The following is a 17412-nucleotide window of genomic DNA, read 5'->3' on the forward strand; positions in this document are numbered from 1 at the left end:
CTGACTGCCCACCCTCAAAACACCCCTATTTAATCTAATTAGCATATTATCAATGCACAAACAGAGCGCATCCTCAATGCTCAAACTCTCTGCCACAATGGCAAGCACGAAAGAAACATGTAAACAGAAACATTATAGTGAGGCTAACATCGAAGTTCTGCTGATGGAAGAGCAGATGCGGGCCAAAACATTGTTAGAAAGCCTGTCTGGTGGCGTAATGGCAAAAGCAAAGTATTTGACATGTAGTAGACACGTCTCCGAAGCACCAGAAGCCGCATCTGCAGCAGCAGCGCCTGCTCACCACCTGCATGGCTTTGGTGCGCTCCAATACCAACCGCGCACTGAATTGAAGTGGGCTTCCTAGGCTGTCTGAGTGTGCGCAATCTGGATGAGAATACATTGGGAACCCTGTTTTACGCAGGAAATCCTCTTTCACATTTTGCTGTTCCTTGGCACTGTAAGGACATCTAATAAATTGCGCGCATATAGAGGGATAATACTGTGAATAACATTGGGCAAAATTCTGCTTAATGATGACGGGGATTGCTCGACTGGTCTCCAATTTCTCGTCGGAACGTTCCTGTGGCCAGGAATCCAAGAACAGACAAAACTTGAACGTGTATGGCCTGGTTGCATTTGGTGCGCCTCTGTAGACGAGAGGCCTTTTGGGCACAACGTTCTCGGCAAGCGGTACCTGCTTATCAGCCATACATCATCCTGTGTCAAAAAGTCTGCGCGATCACGAAAAAAACAATTGTTGGCAATATCCTCTAACAACGCCAATACAGAAAACTAAGCCACTATTAGACTTTTTATAAGCTAAGGTTTGAACGAAATGTTTTACACATCTTAAATTAAGGCGTAATACCTATAAGATGTGAATCTCATTCATGTTTGAATTATTCTAATAGTTTAATTGATTTTATTGAGCGAAACATTAATTTGGCCTTTCACCATTATCCCAAATGGTGACGGTGGTGCTGACAATGATGATGATGAAACTGCGTGTCGGCTGTCGGCGCTCAGAGAGTTCTGAATTCCTGCAGTACTCCAGTATTGCCACAAGGAAATGTACTTAAACGAACTGAAACCAGACGTAGACAAAAGCTACTAGTGATGAAGGCCATCTCCTCCATGGATGTCACCCTGTAGCCCAACGGCTAAAGTCAAGAAGAAGCATTCTCAGCCATTTCCAGCCCCTAACAAAGTTTCGGGAAGAAACCAGAATCCATCTCTGGATGGAAAAGCTTGAGAATTACCCTCCTCTAACTGTCATGGGTATACCCTCTACTGAAAACCACCCCCCTGGTCCAGAAGCACCATGGGCTCAATGGAAAACACTCAACCGCCTCAGATAGAGAAAGGGACGATCTAAAGCTGCTCTGGTCAGATGGGGCTACAAGACTGGCCCAACCACCTGTGAATATGGAGAAGCAGACCATACTTTGGAGCACTGCCTTGTCTGCCCTAAACTACCCAACCCTTGCAGCTCAAAAGACCTTGCCGTGTTCAATAAAAGCGCAAAGGACTGTGTAAAGAAATGGAAAACTGTCATATAACCATCACGCTTCAGAGAAACGAAAAGATGAAGAAGTAGTCTCTTTAGACAGGACAACAGTTCGTTACAAAAGAAGGACTGATAGCTACATTTTAATGCACCTAATGGTTTGCCTACTTTTTTGCTGCCGTTGTTTTGCTCACACCTTGCATTATGCAAAAACCCATTCATTTTCCCACATAGATTTTGTGTGTGCACGCTCTTCTCAAGGGCTCTCATGAGGAACTGTGGGCTAGAGCTGGTGGCTGGCTCCCAGATGTTATAGCGAAACCATGCACTGTGCACACAAACCGTGGCGCTGAGCCTGGAGAGATAGGCTCCAGCCAAGCCTCCCCTGCCCTCCAAAGAGCACACCCAAATGAATGACTCTGACAGCTCCAGAATACAGTCCACACTACAGGGCTTCACACTGATTAATCTTCCATAAATCTCAGCCGGAATCTAATTGAAAATCTTCTCATAGGTAGAGGAAGCAGGAGAGAGTCCAGCCCTCTAAGAGTCCGGAGGGGAGACACAGTTTGACCTCTGGGGGAATGTCGGCCCATTCCAGAGCTCCTCCTGGCCACTATAAATCAGCTGGCCAGCACAACCTCATGATGTCATCTGCTGTTTTTCCAAGCCCATCCCTACATGTTAAACCATAAAGTAAAAAGAAAATGGGAAGCAAAGGATATCTGAAGGGGAGGTTTGGTCTTCATGGCCATTGTCGTTTTAGACAACAACCACACAAATGGTTCCTTTGTGAGCAAATTTGACTCCCACCTCTTTATTGCATTAGAGTCGTTTAGCAGCAAGAGGAAGGAAACGAAAAACATGATGTGTCAAAGTGAGTAGAGTATGGAAGAGTGGAGCAGCAGCATGATTCAAACCCTCTTCAAGAGGTCCGCAGAACAAGGGTGTTGAATAATGAATACAACTCAAACTGCTTAAGAAAATTGTGGATGGAGGGAAGTGTATTTAAAGCATTCCTTCCATCTTGTGTGTGGAGCCAGACACTGCGGCCTCCTTTGCCAGGTCTTGAGGCCGTGCTTGTGCTGGAAGGCAGACCAAGTGTGGCAAATTGAAAACAAGCCCTCCGAGCAAGGCTGCCTCAGTCTGACAGCATGTTTCGAAAAGACACAATCCTCGGAAGGATGATTCTCGCCGGTGCTAAGATTCTGTGTGAAGAAACTTCAGAGGGACCTACTGTTGCGCTCAAGTGTAGAGCTTGTTTGTTTTATGTGCTGCCTTGGCCGTTGGAGCCATTTTCAGAACTCCTAACGTTTATTAAGGGCCTTGGCAATGAGGAGATTATTACTGGCACAGGCTGTGCCCTGTCGGAGAAGTCCAAGGAATGCAGAACTGTCTGTCATTACTCCAACAAGATTAGTTTCTTTTTTCAAGAGCAACAATTACTTCATGGGTTGTGTGCACCCCCCACTCCCCCCGGGGTCCCAGAACATGCACACTCTATCTCCCCCTTCTCTCTTTCCTCATTCCTCTCTTTAGAGGACTGCATCTGTCTAACAGCTTTTTGAAAATCTGACTTGATTTCCTGGTCCCATTAATTAGCTGTCAAATATCTGAGGATATGTTCTGTCCCAGCAATGACAGTTTATTGACATCAGAAAGGGGTTTCAGCCATAAAATTAGTTAAACTTTAAATAAAAGAAAGTTCTTGTAAGAAATATAATGAAAGGTGTACTGGTAAACTAGAATAAATGTTAGCAATTTATATCACCACATATTACTTATTCTTTGAACAGGTTTTTATACGCTGTTGTTATTCTTCCTTAAAGCCTGGGTAAAACCTTGAACCGGTGCCAAAATAAACAGCGGACTCAAAGTACATGTCTACAAAAGCTGCCAACCTTAAATCCCTCCCATATATATTCTTACAGGGAGCTTGGCTGAATCAAGGCGGTGAAAATAAATCCTTTCAAGAGAGCCACTGAGCTTATTATGATCAAATCCTGACCTGTGGCCTCATTAGGAGAACGGCTTGTGATTGGTCCAAGCTTTGAGAGACGCACAGGTGTTCAGACATTGCTGGTCTGGGTGCAATAAAGTTGGAATTCAGCGTGACTGGATGAGGAGCTCTTGCCACATGTTGCACCAAAATGAGAATGGAGAATTTGAATAGTTAAATGGAGTTACTTTGCTGGACATCTGCATCTGCTCAGGCCCAACCGTTCATGACAAATCAGGACCTCAGTCACCATGTTTCAACTGAATGAAGAATAGCTCAGGCAGGGCCAGATCTGTACCAGGTTGCCCTAATATGGGTAGGGAGAATGTACAGACTACTGAAATGTACAGTCACCACATGTTACAGAGGCAACCTAGTTACATTATGTGCAGTAAACCTTGTGTTAAATGCACAAAAGGCTCATTTAATAACAAGTAGGGGGACATAGAAACATGCTTTTGATGTAGGGCTAAGTATTAAAATATTAGTGAAATGAACAGGTATGATAAGTGTCCATAGAAAATAGGTTATTGTACACACAATGACCAGCATTTGGGAGGCAACAGTCATCTGTAACAGACTATAAAAGGGACTCCCAAGGAGGACTCCTTTGAGAATATCAGTATGTGCCAACAGTCTGCCAACCCTTGGCTTGGATGTTTATTCACACACTTGCGCTTGGCGAACAGTGCTTTGAACGCTGCTCTGTACGTTTCGTGTGCTCCTAGTCCAAGATAAGACACTCCACAGGAAGGCAAGCTGGGGGAGGAAAATCGAACAAAAAGCCTGAATGGAGAACATGGCATGCTTATTATCCAAATGAAATTCCAGGAGGCGTTGAGCAGCATTCTGAAGGAGCCAAGCACTGCTGTGTGGCAGACAGGATGACCTGAGCGGTCTCGCGCCCGTCTGTGTGCAGCCGTGGCCAACCACAAACACTGCACTTCCTCCCTTACGTAACACCGCCTCCAAAGTCAACACCGAGTCCCTGTCAGGAGACGGGGAATGGCCTTCCAGGACCGGAGTGTAAGAATATGTGAGTCATGGCACGTTGTGATAGTGACGGCTGCTATGCCGTCTGTGAGAGGACACGGGGTTGTGTGGTGCCCTCGGACAGGACCCTGGGTTGTGTGGTGCCCTGTTGTCAGGCAGTTAGCGGGAATCACCACACACCAGACACATTGGCCTACACTGCAGATAACAGAGATCAGATGGAGGATATGAGGGCCCAGAAATTCGCCCCCCCTTCGTTGCTGTGCTGGGGGAGCTGTCTGAAGGCCCGAGAGTGTGGAGATCCCACGTTGTCCCCAGTAATGCTTTTTCCTGACTGGAGGCCTTTTCATCCGGCGCGCCGCTGGAAAACTCGTTTCCGCATCCAATTTCCACCCCGGCCTGTTTGGCTGTAAGACACAGACGGCTCAATTCCACCACAGGGAGAGTGGGAATCCAGCAACTGAACTTCAGAACCAAATGAATGAGAGCCCAGAGTGAATGAGGTATTGTACTATAAGAGATTTCTTTGATGTTCTAATTATGTTTACATAAGCATCCACTGTCAACGTTTTGTGTGCTATATAATTCAATTCAATTTTCTTTATATAGCGCCAAAACAATATAATTGTCTCTAGGTGCTTTACAGAGCCCAAGGCCTGGACCTGAACCCCCTTAGTGCAAGCACAATAGTGAGAGGGGCAGAACAAACTCCCTGTTAACAGGAAGAAACCTTGAGCAGAACCTCAGCACATAAGGTGGGCCCCATCTGATTGAACTTGGCTGGGTAGGGAGGTAGAAAGGGGGGGGGGGGGGGGGATTATGGAGAGGGGAGAGAAGGGAAGGGAAGATGAATTCATACACGTATCAGGATAGGCATGTTAGCATACATGTGGTAAATGTGCACAATACATACAAACATAACATGCTATATACATGAAACATACAAAATTGGTAGTGTGTAAAGGCGGGAGAGAGCATTCAAGTATTATAGAACAGCTTTGTGGGTATAAAGTGTGCCTGTAGGTTACTAGTGCAAGGGTAAATAGAGTAATGGAACAGAAAACTGTTGATAGTGACAATTATTTACATTGCATGTAAAGCTGGCACTGAGTATGGGGTAAAATAAGTGTATGACAATGTAGTGGGGGTGGGTAGGTGTAGGCCGAGGGTTTCTGCAAGTAGGTCAGGTGGCGAGACTTCAGTAGCATCCCACAGCGAAGATAGTCTAGACTAGGCGGGGAACTAAGAGACAAAGTGAGTGGGTAGCTCAGCTGCCAAGACGTGTGGTTGTACTTGGTAGATATGGTGATGAGGAAATATTGTTTCCACAGCCATTGGCATTTGCGAGCAAATGTCACGCTATAAGAGAGAGAACATTTGGTCAGTAAACATCAATTTGATAGACAGATAAAGGGATAATTTTAGTTCAACAATTAACAGTAGGTCATATGGTATCAGTATCATCAATTTTGTTTATGTTTAGTTTTGATGAGTTTGTTTAGTTATGGTTGGCTGACATGGTGAATGCAAATTTTAGTTAGGATAGCAAGGGTGGTTGGATACACAGTGCACACCTGGCTGTCAACAGCCGTAATATGCTCTGTATGCTCTACCCGGGATATGTAAAGGCCCTTCGTCCCAGTACAACATGCTCAGTGTGTCACCTTGTTTTATTGATATTGGGAATTGTATGTGTTTAGTTGTGATGAGTTATGTTTAGTTATGTTGGCTGACTTAGTGCATGGGGATTTTAATTACACAAGGATAGCAGGATACACAACAGATATACACTGCCCCATCTGGAAAAAAAAAACTCAGTTATATAATATAATAATATAATATAATCCAAGGGTATGAATCACACTTACAGTCTGTTGTTCAAGTTAGCAAACTAAACTATCACTGCACCAGCACCAGAATGCAGGGCAAAGATCTGAAGACTTTGTTCAGTGCTCACCCAGAAAGGGGAACTTCTTTAATGAGAGCTTTGTAAGGTGCTCAGCCAGGAAGGGGAACTTCTTTAATGAGAGCTTTGTAAGGTGCTCAGCCAGGAAGGGGAACTTCTTTAATGAGAGCTGTGTTCAGTGCTCACCCAGGAAGGGGAACTTCTTTAATGAGAGCTGTGTTCAGTGCTCACCCAGGAAGGGGAACTTCTTTAATGAGAGCTGTGTTCAGTGCTCACCTAGGAAGGGGAACTTCTTTAATGAGAGCTGTGTTCAGTGCTCAGCCAGGAAGGGGAACTTCTTTAATGAGAGCTGTGTTCAGTGCTCACCCAGGAAGGGGAACTTCTTTAATGAGAGCTGTGTTCAGTGCTCAGCCAGGAAGGGGAACTTCTTTAATGAGAGCTGTGCTCAGTGCTCACCCAGGAAGGGGAACTTCTTTAATGAGAGCTGTGTTCAGTGCTCAGCCAGGAAGGGGAACTTCTTTAATGAGAGCTGTGCTCAGTGCTCACCCAGGAAGGGGAACTTCTTTAATGAGAGCTGTGTTCAGTGCTCACCCAGGAAGGGGAACTTTTTAATGAGAGCTGTGTTCAGTGCTCACCTAGGAAGGGGAACTTCTTTAATGAGAGCTGTGTTCAGTGCTCACCCAGGAAGGGGAACTTCTTTAATGAGAGCTGTGTTCAGTGCTCACCTAGGAAGGGGAACTTCTTTAATGAGAGCTGTGTTCAGTGCTCAGCCAGGAAGGGGAACTTCTTTAATGAGAGCTGTGTTCAGTGCTCACCCAGGAAGGGGAACTTCTTTAATGAGAGCTGTGTTCAGTGCTCACCTAGGAAGGGGAACTTCTTTAATGAGAGCTGTGTTCAGTGCTCACCCAGGAAGGGGAACTTCTTTAATGAGAGCTGTGTTCAGTGCTCACCCAGGACGGGGAACTTCTTTAATGAGAGCTGTGTTCAGTGCTCACCCAGGAAGGGGAACTTCTTTAATGAGAGCTGTGTTCAGTGCTCACCCAGGAAGGGGAACTTCTTTAATGAGAGCTGTGTTCAGTGCTCACCCAGGAAGGGGAACTTCTTTAATGAGAGCTGTGTTCAGTGCTCACCCAGGAAGGGGAACTTCTTTAATGAGAGCTGTGTTCAGTGCTCACCCAGGAAGGGGAACTTCTTTAATGAGAGCTGTGTTCAGTGCTCACCTAGGAAGGGGAACTTCTTTAATGAGAGCTGTGTTCAGTGCTCAGCCAGGAAGGGGAACTTCTTTAATGAGAGCTGTGTTCAGTGCTCAGCCAGGAAGGGGAACTTCTTAAATGAGAGCTGTGTTCAGTGCTCACCTAGGAAGGGGAACTTCTTTAATGAGAGTTGTGTTCAGTGCTCACCCAGGAAGGGGAACTTCTTTAATGAGAGCTGTGTTCAGTGCTCAGCCAGGAAGGGGAACTTCTTAAATGAGAGCTGTGTTCAGTGCTCACCTAGGAAGGGGAACTTCTTTAATGAGAGTTGTGTTCAGTGCTCACCCAGGAAGGGGAACTTCTTTAATGAGAGCTGTGTTCAGTGCTCAGCCAGGAAGGGGAACTTCTTTAATGAGAGCTGTGTTCAGTGCTCACCTAGGAAGGGGAACTTCTTTAATGAGAGTTGTGTTCAGTGCTCACCCAGGAAGGGGAACTTCTTTAATGAGAGCTGTGTTCAGTGCTCACCTAGGAAGGGGAACTTCTTTAATGAGAGTTGTGTTCAGTGCTCACCCAGGAAGGGGAACTTCTTTAATGAGAGCTGTGTTCAGTGCTCACCCAGGAAGGGGAACTTCTTTAATGAGAGCTGTGTTCAGTGCTCACCCAGGAAGGGGAACTTCTTTAATGAGAGCTGTGTTCAGTGCTCACCCAGGAAGGGGAACTTCTTTAATGAGAGCTGTGTTCAGTGCTCACCCAGGAAGGGGAACTTCTTTAATGAGAGTTGTGTTCAGTGCTCACCCAGGAAGGGGAACTTCTTTAATGAGAGCTGTGTTCAGTGCTCACCCAGGAAGGGGAACTTCTTTAATGAGAGCTGTGTTCAGTGCTCACCCAGGAAGGGGAACTTCTTTAATGAGAGCTGTGTTCAGTGCTCACCCAGGAAGGGGAACTTCTTTAATGAGAGCTGTGTTCAGTGCTCACCCAGGAAGGGGAACTTCTTTAATGAGAGCTGTGTTCAGTGCTCAGCCAGGAAGGGGAACTTCTTTAATGAGAGCTGTGCTCAGTGCTCACCCAGGAAGGGGAACTTCTTTAATGAGAGCTGTGTTCAGTGCTCAGCCAGGAAGGGGAACTTCTTTAATGAGAGCTGTGCTCAGTGCTCACCCAGGAAGGGGAACTTCTTTAATGAGAGCTGTGTTCAGTGCTCACCCAGGAAGGGGAACTTCTTTAATGAGAGCTGTGTTCAGTGCTCACCTAGGAAGGGGAACTTCTTTAATGAGAGCTGTGTTCAGTGCTCACCCAGGAAGGGGAACTTCTTTAATGAGAGCTGTGTTCAGTGCTCACCTAGGAAGGGGAACTTCTTTAATGAGAGCTGTGTTCAGTGCTAATGAGAGCTGTGTTCAGTGCTCAGCCAGGAAGGGGAACTTCTTTAATGAGAGCTGTGTTCAGTGCTCACCTAGGAAGGGGAACTTCTTTAATGAGAGCTGTGTTCAGTGCTCACCCAGGAAGGGGAACTTCTTTAATGAGAGCTGTGTTCAGTGCTCACCTAGGAAGGGGAACTTCTTTAATGAGAGCTGTGTTCAGTGCTCACCCAGGAAGGGGAACTTCTTTAATGAGAGCTGTGTTCAGTGCTCACCTAGGAAGGGGAACTTCTTTAATGAGAGCTGTGTTCAGTGCTAATGAGAGCTGTGTTCAGTGCTCAGCCAGGAAGGGGAACTTCTTTAATGAGAGCTGTGTTCAGTGCTCACCCAGGAAGGGGAACTTCTTTAATGAGAGCTGTGTTCAGTGCTCACCTAGGAAGGGGAACTTCTTTAATGAGAGCTGTGTTCAGTGCTCACCCAGGAAGGGGAACTTCTTTAATGAGAGCTGTGTTCAGTGCTCACCCAGGACGGGGAACTTCTTTAATGAGAGCTGTGTTCAGTGCTCACCCAGGAAGGGGAACTTCTTTAATGAGAGCTGTGTTCAGTGCTCACCCAGGAAGGGGAACTTCTTTAATGAGAGCTGTGTTCAGTGCTCACCCAGGAAGGGGAACTTCTTTAATGAGAGCTGTGTTCAGTGCTCACCCAGGAAGGGGAACTTCTTTAATGAGAGCTGTGTTCAGTGCTCAGCCAGGAAGGGGAACTTCTTTAATGAGAGCTGTATTCAGTGCTCAGCCAGGAAGGGGAACTTCTTTAATGAGAGCTGTGTTCAGTGCTCAGCCAGGAAGGGGAACTTCTTTAATGAGAGCTGTGTCAGCAGCAGCTCTCTTTTGACTTTCCACGGAACTTTACTGATTTGTGCTTTTTATGTCAGTTTGCTGGTATGAATTTTCAATCTTCAGTCTGTAAACTAAAATCCATTTATCTTGGAAATAAAAATGACACACACCATAGACAATAAAGACTCATTTCATGTATTGAGGTAAGGTCTTAAGAAAATGGAAGATACAGTTTTGCAATAAACATTGAGAGCATTCCAGAATCATTCTCAGTGACCGCATTTGATGAAATAGCATTCATGGAATTCAGAGCATCATGTGCTTTTACAAGTGGCCTTGTGGTACTGACTTCTGGATCTTTTCCGGTCTTGACGCTGTCTATGCAAGTCAGTCACTGAGATCCCCGAGAGGAAATTGACCTCCGTTGGTTTCGCTTTAAAGCTGGACGAGAAAGAAATGTGTGGTATGAACTATGTGGTGCGAACTGCATGAGGAATGAATATGTCTCCGTAAACCCTGTTTGTCTTACCAGGAGCTCCTTTCGTGAGGAGGGCTCTTTGTTGGGGAACCTTGAAGCCTCACTTTTTTATTGAGTATTGTAAGTGTCTCTTCATTTGTACTGAATGCAAAACAGCTGATGAAGGGACGGACACTGACTTTATTTCAAATGTGGCCTATTTTTATTACTGTTGAGAGGCGTACATTACAGTGCAAATGATTCTTTGGCAAACATACAATACATAATGTCAGATAGGTATCCACTTTGACCACTTACTGGGTAAAAGCATGATCAGACTTACAGAGCAGTGCATTCCATTTAAAGTGGCCAGAGGTCTGGTCAAAGGGTAGACAACAAATAAAAAAACTAAAACGAGATAAGATGCTGTGTGTGAATGAACAGTGGCAAAGGGTGTGGATAAGGGGAGACAAGAGAGAGAGTCCCTCTGATATGAGGTGAAGAGAGGACTCCTCTGAAACGGAACATGTTCAAAGGTAAGATGGCCGGAACGTCACGGCTGAAACATGAGAAGATGGTAAACATGAAAGGTAGAGAAGTGGGCTGAGAGTGAGCGCTAGCGATCAGCCTAACTGCTCAGCAAACCAGTCAACAATGGTCCCTTAGGTGGATGTTGTTGTTCTTGTTGTCACAGCAGGTCTACAGGATGTTATGCGCCCTATTGTCTAACCGTGGCAACCAAACACAGATGCTCCTGCGTGAGGAAGCCACCGATCTCCCCTCCCACGGCATCCTCTCTGAGGCCTCCATGGAAACAGACCCAGGGATGTCCCACCGGCACAGAGTAAAAAAAAATCAAAACGCCGATACCGTCACCTACAGGTTCTCACAGTAAAATGAATCACATCGGGAGCCTTGAGGAACACAAATGATAACAGAGACAAGCTAGTGATTGAACAGTTGTGTTGAGGAGGTTCGTTTTCAGACTCATTTGTATCATCTTAAAGACTGTGACATAAATGAAATCATCTGTTGAAGGGGGTCGTTTTGAAAACACTTCAATATTGGGGCAGGGATACTACCCCTACCTCCCCCAACTCCCATGTCCCAGTGGCATGACCAATGCTGTGATTATTACAAACAGTATCAAACCACTGAACCACTCAAAGCCTCCCTATTTCTATGCCTGTTTGAAGGGTGGGGCTAACAGCATGTATATGTGCCTTGATTCTAAACCTCCCCTGTGACTTCACCCATTCATTGTCTGGGGTGATGACTCACCACTGTGAGCGCCTAACAGAAATGCGAGCCAAGGAGGGGACGATGGACATCTTGTCTTAATCAACTTCTCTCCCTTGTCCCTCCTTTTGCTCCTCTCTCTATCTTTTTCTCTCTCTCTCTCTCTGTCTCCTGCATATGGTTTTCATTGTAATGGAATGGGGAGGTTCATTGAGGTGCAGAGTGAGTGTGGCACTCAGTAGAGTGACGTCAGCCCTGACTCGCACGTCCCAGGCTAGGGCTGGCGATGAGAGCCAGGTGTCTCCACGCTTCGCACGAGCAGCCGTTGCTGACAGTATGAGTGTGACCGCTGGGAAGGAGGCACGTAAAAGACACAGCTGGACAGAGGTAGGAAGATGGAGATAGAGAGATAAACATCAACCATGTCCTCCATAATCTGCCTTTCTGCAGGCACAATGTGGTTGAAGACAAAAGCTGTGGTGGTGATGGCGATTTACAGTTGGGGGTTGGGGTGGTGGTAGAGGAGAGGTTTGGAGATATGTTCATGGAAACCGCAGTGACCGATGTCAAGCTATTAATGAGGGGACCTGACCACAAGGCTTTGATAGATGAGGTGTCGATGTGTCTCTCTTTGAGGAAACGGCTGACAAAGTAGAGCGCCTGAGAAGCTGAGAGGTCAGACTTGTGATGTGGTGAGGTACCAAACAGTTGGGGTCCTTCAATGTTGGGTGTTTGTGTGTGCAGAGAGCAGTCATTTTTGACCCACTGGAAAATACTGAACACTTCAAATACTGCATTGGTAGTGCAGTGGAATAGCAAGGGAGAAAAGTGGTGTAAAACAAAACAAAAATATAGCCAAAAACATTTCAACTTCAAAGTAAAGTTGGGGTTTCTGCCTGTCTGTTCTCTTGCATGCAGGACACAAACAAAATACCTTGAGCATAAACCACATCTTGCAAGCAGAGGATAGCGAAAAATAAGTTGGAAGTTAAATTCACAGGGGACATACAACAAGTTTTCTAACATGAACTCCCACCCCCCTCTCCAAGTTCCAAAAAAACAACTGTTTATATGACTTTCGGGAGAAAGAGAGAGAGAGAGAGAGAGAGAGAGAGAGAGAGAGAGAGAGAGAGAGAGAGAGAGAGAGAGATAAACACCAGATGTTAGTTAACCAACAGTTGGGAAAATATACACATTCGGTAATCAGTAGACTTTTTTTTTGCATTACAATTTTTGAAAACAGGTATTCACATTATCTTCATATGGAAGCAGATGATACGTAGGGGAAAATACACATTTATATGTATACATTTATATATATATATTTATATGAATATATATATATGTATGTTCATTATAAGATATAAAGCACCATAAACATTACGTAAAAGGCACATAATGAGAGTGTATATGTTGATTTGCATACTGTAGAAAAACTAAACAAAAACAACAATATTTTTCATAATGATGCAAATAACTGAATCATTTCAAGAAAAGGGTGATTGTGAAGGAGGAAAAAAAAACAATAGCACCAGTTTGTTCGGCATCTCTGACCTGAGAACGCGTTTTGTGTGAGACGACATGGCCGACTGTGGTCGATCTAGTTCCCTTTCCATGCACACCCACGGTGCACCGCCCTCCTCATGTGCTGGCATGGTGGGCGTGGCCAGTGTTCTGGACCACGCCCACCGGCCCTTGGGGTCCCTGTTTTTTAAGGCCAAGAGGGAGGAAGGGTGGAGTCCCACATCCATCCTTAAGGAGGCAGATGTCTCTGCCAAGACGGCACTTCAGGAAGCCAGTGGACTTGACCATACCCAAGTAAGGCAATTGGCCTTGGGGGTGGGGGTACTGACAATCAAAGTTAATATCCAAAAAACATAAAAATGAGAAAAAAATCTCTTTTAAAAAAAAATATTTTTTTAAATGAAAGAAAAAAACTAGCCAATTGGATGCTGGTGTGGTCACATCCCAATGCCATGACTCTTAGTCCATGTCTTTTTTTTTTCTCCGCTGGGATGTGTGTAGGGTGCGGGGCTCCTGAGGTTATGCGTGGTGGTTGCCATGGCCATGGCTCGAAGGCTGGTTCAAGCACATGGGGCAACAGGCTCCTTTCAGTGTCACAGGCTTCTGGCAGTCCACTGGAGGGCACCTCTCTACAAAACATGTCACCTGGGCATCCTGAGAGAGAGAGAGAGAGATAGAGAGACAGAGAGAGAGAAAGAGAGAGATAGATTGATTTGCTTACTGAGACTAAGCCTGACAACAGTAGTACTTTGAATATGAACAGTGCAGTTCATCATTTCCAGATCAAAAAACCCCTCTTAATTTGAATTTCCAAACCGTGAGCAAAACCATGAGTGCAGAGCCAGAAAAATGAAAATAATGTCATTACCCAAATACTGTGTATGGGCCTATCATCAACAACAACAACAACTCTGAACACAGACCACCATCAGCTGACAAAGGTTGAAAGTAAGACAACTCTAGACAAGCCAGAATCAATTCCAATATTTCTTTTGGTTCTACTGCAGTTGAAGTTAATGAAAAAGCCCACAGTTGAAACTAAGCTAAGTGTCTAAGCTAACTAGAGGTGAATTCCGACAGCAGCAGTGGCAGTGCCAGGGGAAGACGGAGACTTGATCCCCCTGCCCTGGGGGGCAGTCGACACACCGTGGGTACGCTGCCCGCTGGAGCCCCTGTGCGGCCCGCAGGAACCTGATCGCTCTGCTGAGAACCTTATCAGCGCTGGCACAGGAGGAGGCCAGGCTCGTGAACCCAGCACGGCTGCAGGGCCAACAACGGGGCACGCTGGCCAGTCACTCCAGAGGACCATCAGATAAGCCCTACTGAAAACACGCACCAGTGCCCCCGTGTTGTTCAAAAGAGCAAACACATCCTAACACGTGAAACGCAAAGGACTGTGGCTGTATGCTAGTAGTTCTGATACTTTGTTCAGACACTTTTCCTTTGCATATAGTGCATGATTAATTAAACATGCTTTTTTATTTGAAACACAAATCACTCTGGTGGGCTTGAAGTTTCACTGGTCTGTCTAGTGTGGTTAGAGAAGACATCCAGGCTCCCTAAGGACTGTACGTACTTTGCATTGGCATTTGGTGCAGGGGTCCCTCTTCCAGCGCGCTCCGTCTCGGCGGGCCTTGCCCTCCGAATCAGTGCAGTCTGTCTTACTCAGGCGGGCCTCAAGGCGTTTTATCTGTCAGGAGAGAAGAGCAGAGAAGAGTGGGTACAGAGGGCGGGGAGGGGGCAGATGAAGAGTGTGCCCAGCTGACCATGACAGAGACCTCGGTTAGTGAAGAGTGGAAAATAAAGAAAACTCTCTAAGCCATCTTAGTGAACCATAGTGCCAGTTCTAGAGTTATTAGTACTACTCTAAACTAGCATTGTTGGCTGATCAAATGGACATACCTTAAATAAATGAACTGGTGAAGACATAAGGACAGAAATGTCCACGGACATTTCAGGAGATCTCAGTTCAACTTGCACATTTTTATATTCCATGAAATGAAATGTGACATTCTGTATATCATTTTTATGACAAATGCATTTTGGAGGAATGCCTTTCAAACATTCAGGGCACATTGAACATAAACGTTTGATCTTCTCTACCAAAACATAAGTAAGTGCTTTCCTGAAAGGCTCACATCACATGCCTCTGATAAAACATACTTTTTTTTTCTGCCGACAAAAATCATGCGAGTGAATTCAACCGTTTCGAATTTATTTGACTATCCACTTACAGTGAATATCCCCAAAGCATCCGTGGGTCCCACATCGCTGAGGGCTCCGGCAATGGTGCAAAAGCCTTTCACTCTAAATCATCCGCGAACCTGGTGGCTTAATCAGATCCATACCTCCTTAATGGGGCCTTGCCAATGGTGATGTTTAGCTCTGACTTAACCCACTGAATGTGCACGCTGCTATATGATACGTTGTTTGGATAGCCGGTTTGACTTTGGGTCAAACAGAGCCGTGGGGAGTCCTTAAGTTAGGTTTCTGTGCAAGCGTTGTGCCGGTAAGGCTTTGGGCTAACTTTAAGTCTGTACATGGTCATATTTTTTGTAGATGCTGATGTCAATATGCTAATTGTTTTGAGAGTTTGAATGAAAGCCTCAGCTTGACTACTCTCGTGCGGAAACACTCTATAACCTAGCCCCGTGACTGCATGTTTAAATTGAGCATGCCAAGATGGAGGTGCTTTGCCATGACGTGATATGATTAGAACGACAGCATTTTGTGTAAATACTGTAGGCTCATGTTAACATACACTTATTTTCAGTTCATTTATTTCATCTGATTACTCTCCACTGACAGGCTGACTAAGAACACAGGCATGAGTGACGTAAGACTTTATGAAGGTATGAGGAGATGCTTAACAAAGATGGGTGGGGGACAATACTGAATTTCAATAAAAGAGAAACATGCACTGATTGATCAGTTGATCCTCACCTGTTTTCGCAAACTCGTGATGGTCTTCTGCATATCCACGACAAAGTCTTGGAAGTCATTCAGTGAGGGTTCAGTGCTTGCTTTAACCGGGAGGGAGACGTTCACAGGCACAGAGGAGCCATTGTCTGCTATGCTGCAAACACAAAACATTACAATCTTTATGTGTGGATCCATTTCAGACCTATGGCTTTTTCATTTAGGTGGGACTGAGAAAAAAAAGAGAGTATCTATTTCCAATGTCAGTCAAGGTTGTTTACACCAACTTCAAAATGGATCATAGATAGGCTATGGATATGTGTTGATTGTGGTTACCTCTTGTTGGGGCTGGTGTCCGTTGGACTATCTGTACCAGGCTTGTCCTCGGCATAGCTGTGTTTCAGGGACCTCCGACCCCGGAAGTGGAAAGACAGAGCATTGAATTGACCCTTGGTCCTGCAGTCTGTAACCAAAACAAAGCATTGTGGTCAGTAATATGAAGTGTACTTTTTTAACAGTGGATGATGATGGAAAATAATACAAACAGACACATATTAAAAAGTGATCTGCGTAAATGGACTGGCATGGAAACAGTGCTCCTATAAATGTAAGACGGCTCTCTGTGTTTTCAGCTTAAGCTGGGTGACATATTGTGCTTACACACACAAAGGCATAAAGTCGCACACATGAAAACAGGCACTCTCTCATGCTCTCTCTCCCTCGTTCCCCTCACACACACACACACACACACACACACACACACACACACACACACACACACATACACACACAGGTTTTTCGTCTCGTCTTCATACAATGGATGCCTAAGGCATCAGGCTTTCCTCACACTTCAAAGAGCAGACCTAATGTCAGTGCTCCACTGACTCCAGCCTGCCCATCATTACAACCACTGCACCCAGATCAGATCAGCGACAGCAGATAAGATAACACAGCTGCTATCATCTGCCCAACAGGAAATCAGACTTGTCTGGGCAGGGTGAAGCCATAAAAGTGGTTATATAACATGAAAGAGGGCTGTCTACTATAGGGAGATCAAATGAACCTCTACGGTAATAATACAATTGTGCTTTTTTGAAGTGTAATTAAGAACCACCCAGGATGAAAAACCTAGCAGCTGAGACAAATTTGAGATAATGCATGAGCTTTGCATTTTTGTGATTCTCTGCTCTTTCAGAGAGAAAAAAGGGGCCTCTCTCTCTGTCGTGCTCTCTATTTCACACACACACACACACACATACACACACACACACACACGCACACACACACAGACACCTTTTCATTTTAAAGGAGCCAAGAGTACATTACAGAGAACTCGATCAGTAGTGACCTAGTTCGTCAGGGTGACCTTTCAACGGCCTTTCTTCAGGCAGGATATTCTAAGTTTATTAACTTGGCTTTTCCATGTTCATTTCCAATATGAACAGACCCAAGGTCAGGGTGTGAAGAAAAGAAAACATCCATCAACTTTG

At 45.3% G+C, this 17412-nt stretch overlaps 1 protein-coding gene across 1 annotated transcript in view; it reads right to left on the reverse strand.

The window, feature by feature from the left end:
* Positions 1-10446: 10446 nt before the first annotated feature.
* Positions 10447-17412, reverse strand: part of pxdn (peroxidasin) — a 53751-nt gene continuing 46785 nt past the window's right edge. Inside the window, exons 20-23 of the mRNA XM_080850310.1 lie at positions 16259-16385; positions 15947-16079; positions 14580-14693; positions 10447-13657 (exon numbers count right to left, since the gene is read on the reverse strand). Of these exons, the coding sequence (XP_080706436.1) occupies positions 13523-13657; positions 14580-14693; positions 15947-16079; positions 16259-16385 (509 nt within the window). The 3' untranslated portion in view covers positions 10447-13522. The remainder of the gene's footprint in view (positions 13658-14579; positions 14694-15946; positions 16080-16258; positions 16386-17412) is intronic.

The sequence above is a fragment of the Sprattus sprattus genome (assembly GCF_963457725.1).
Source record: "Sprattus sprattus genome assembly, chromosome: 13".
Lineage (NCBI taxonomy): Eukaryota > Metazoa > Chordata > Actinopteri > Clupeiformes > Clupeidae > Sprattus > Sprattus sprattus.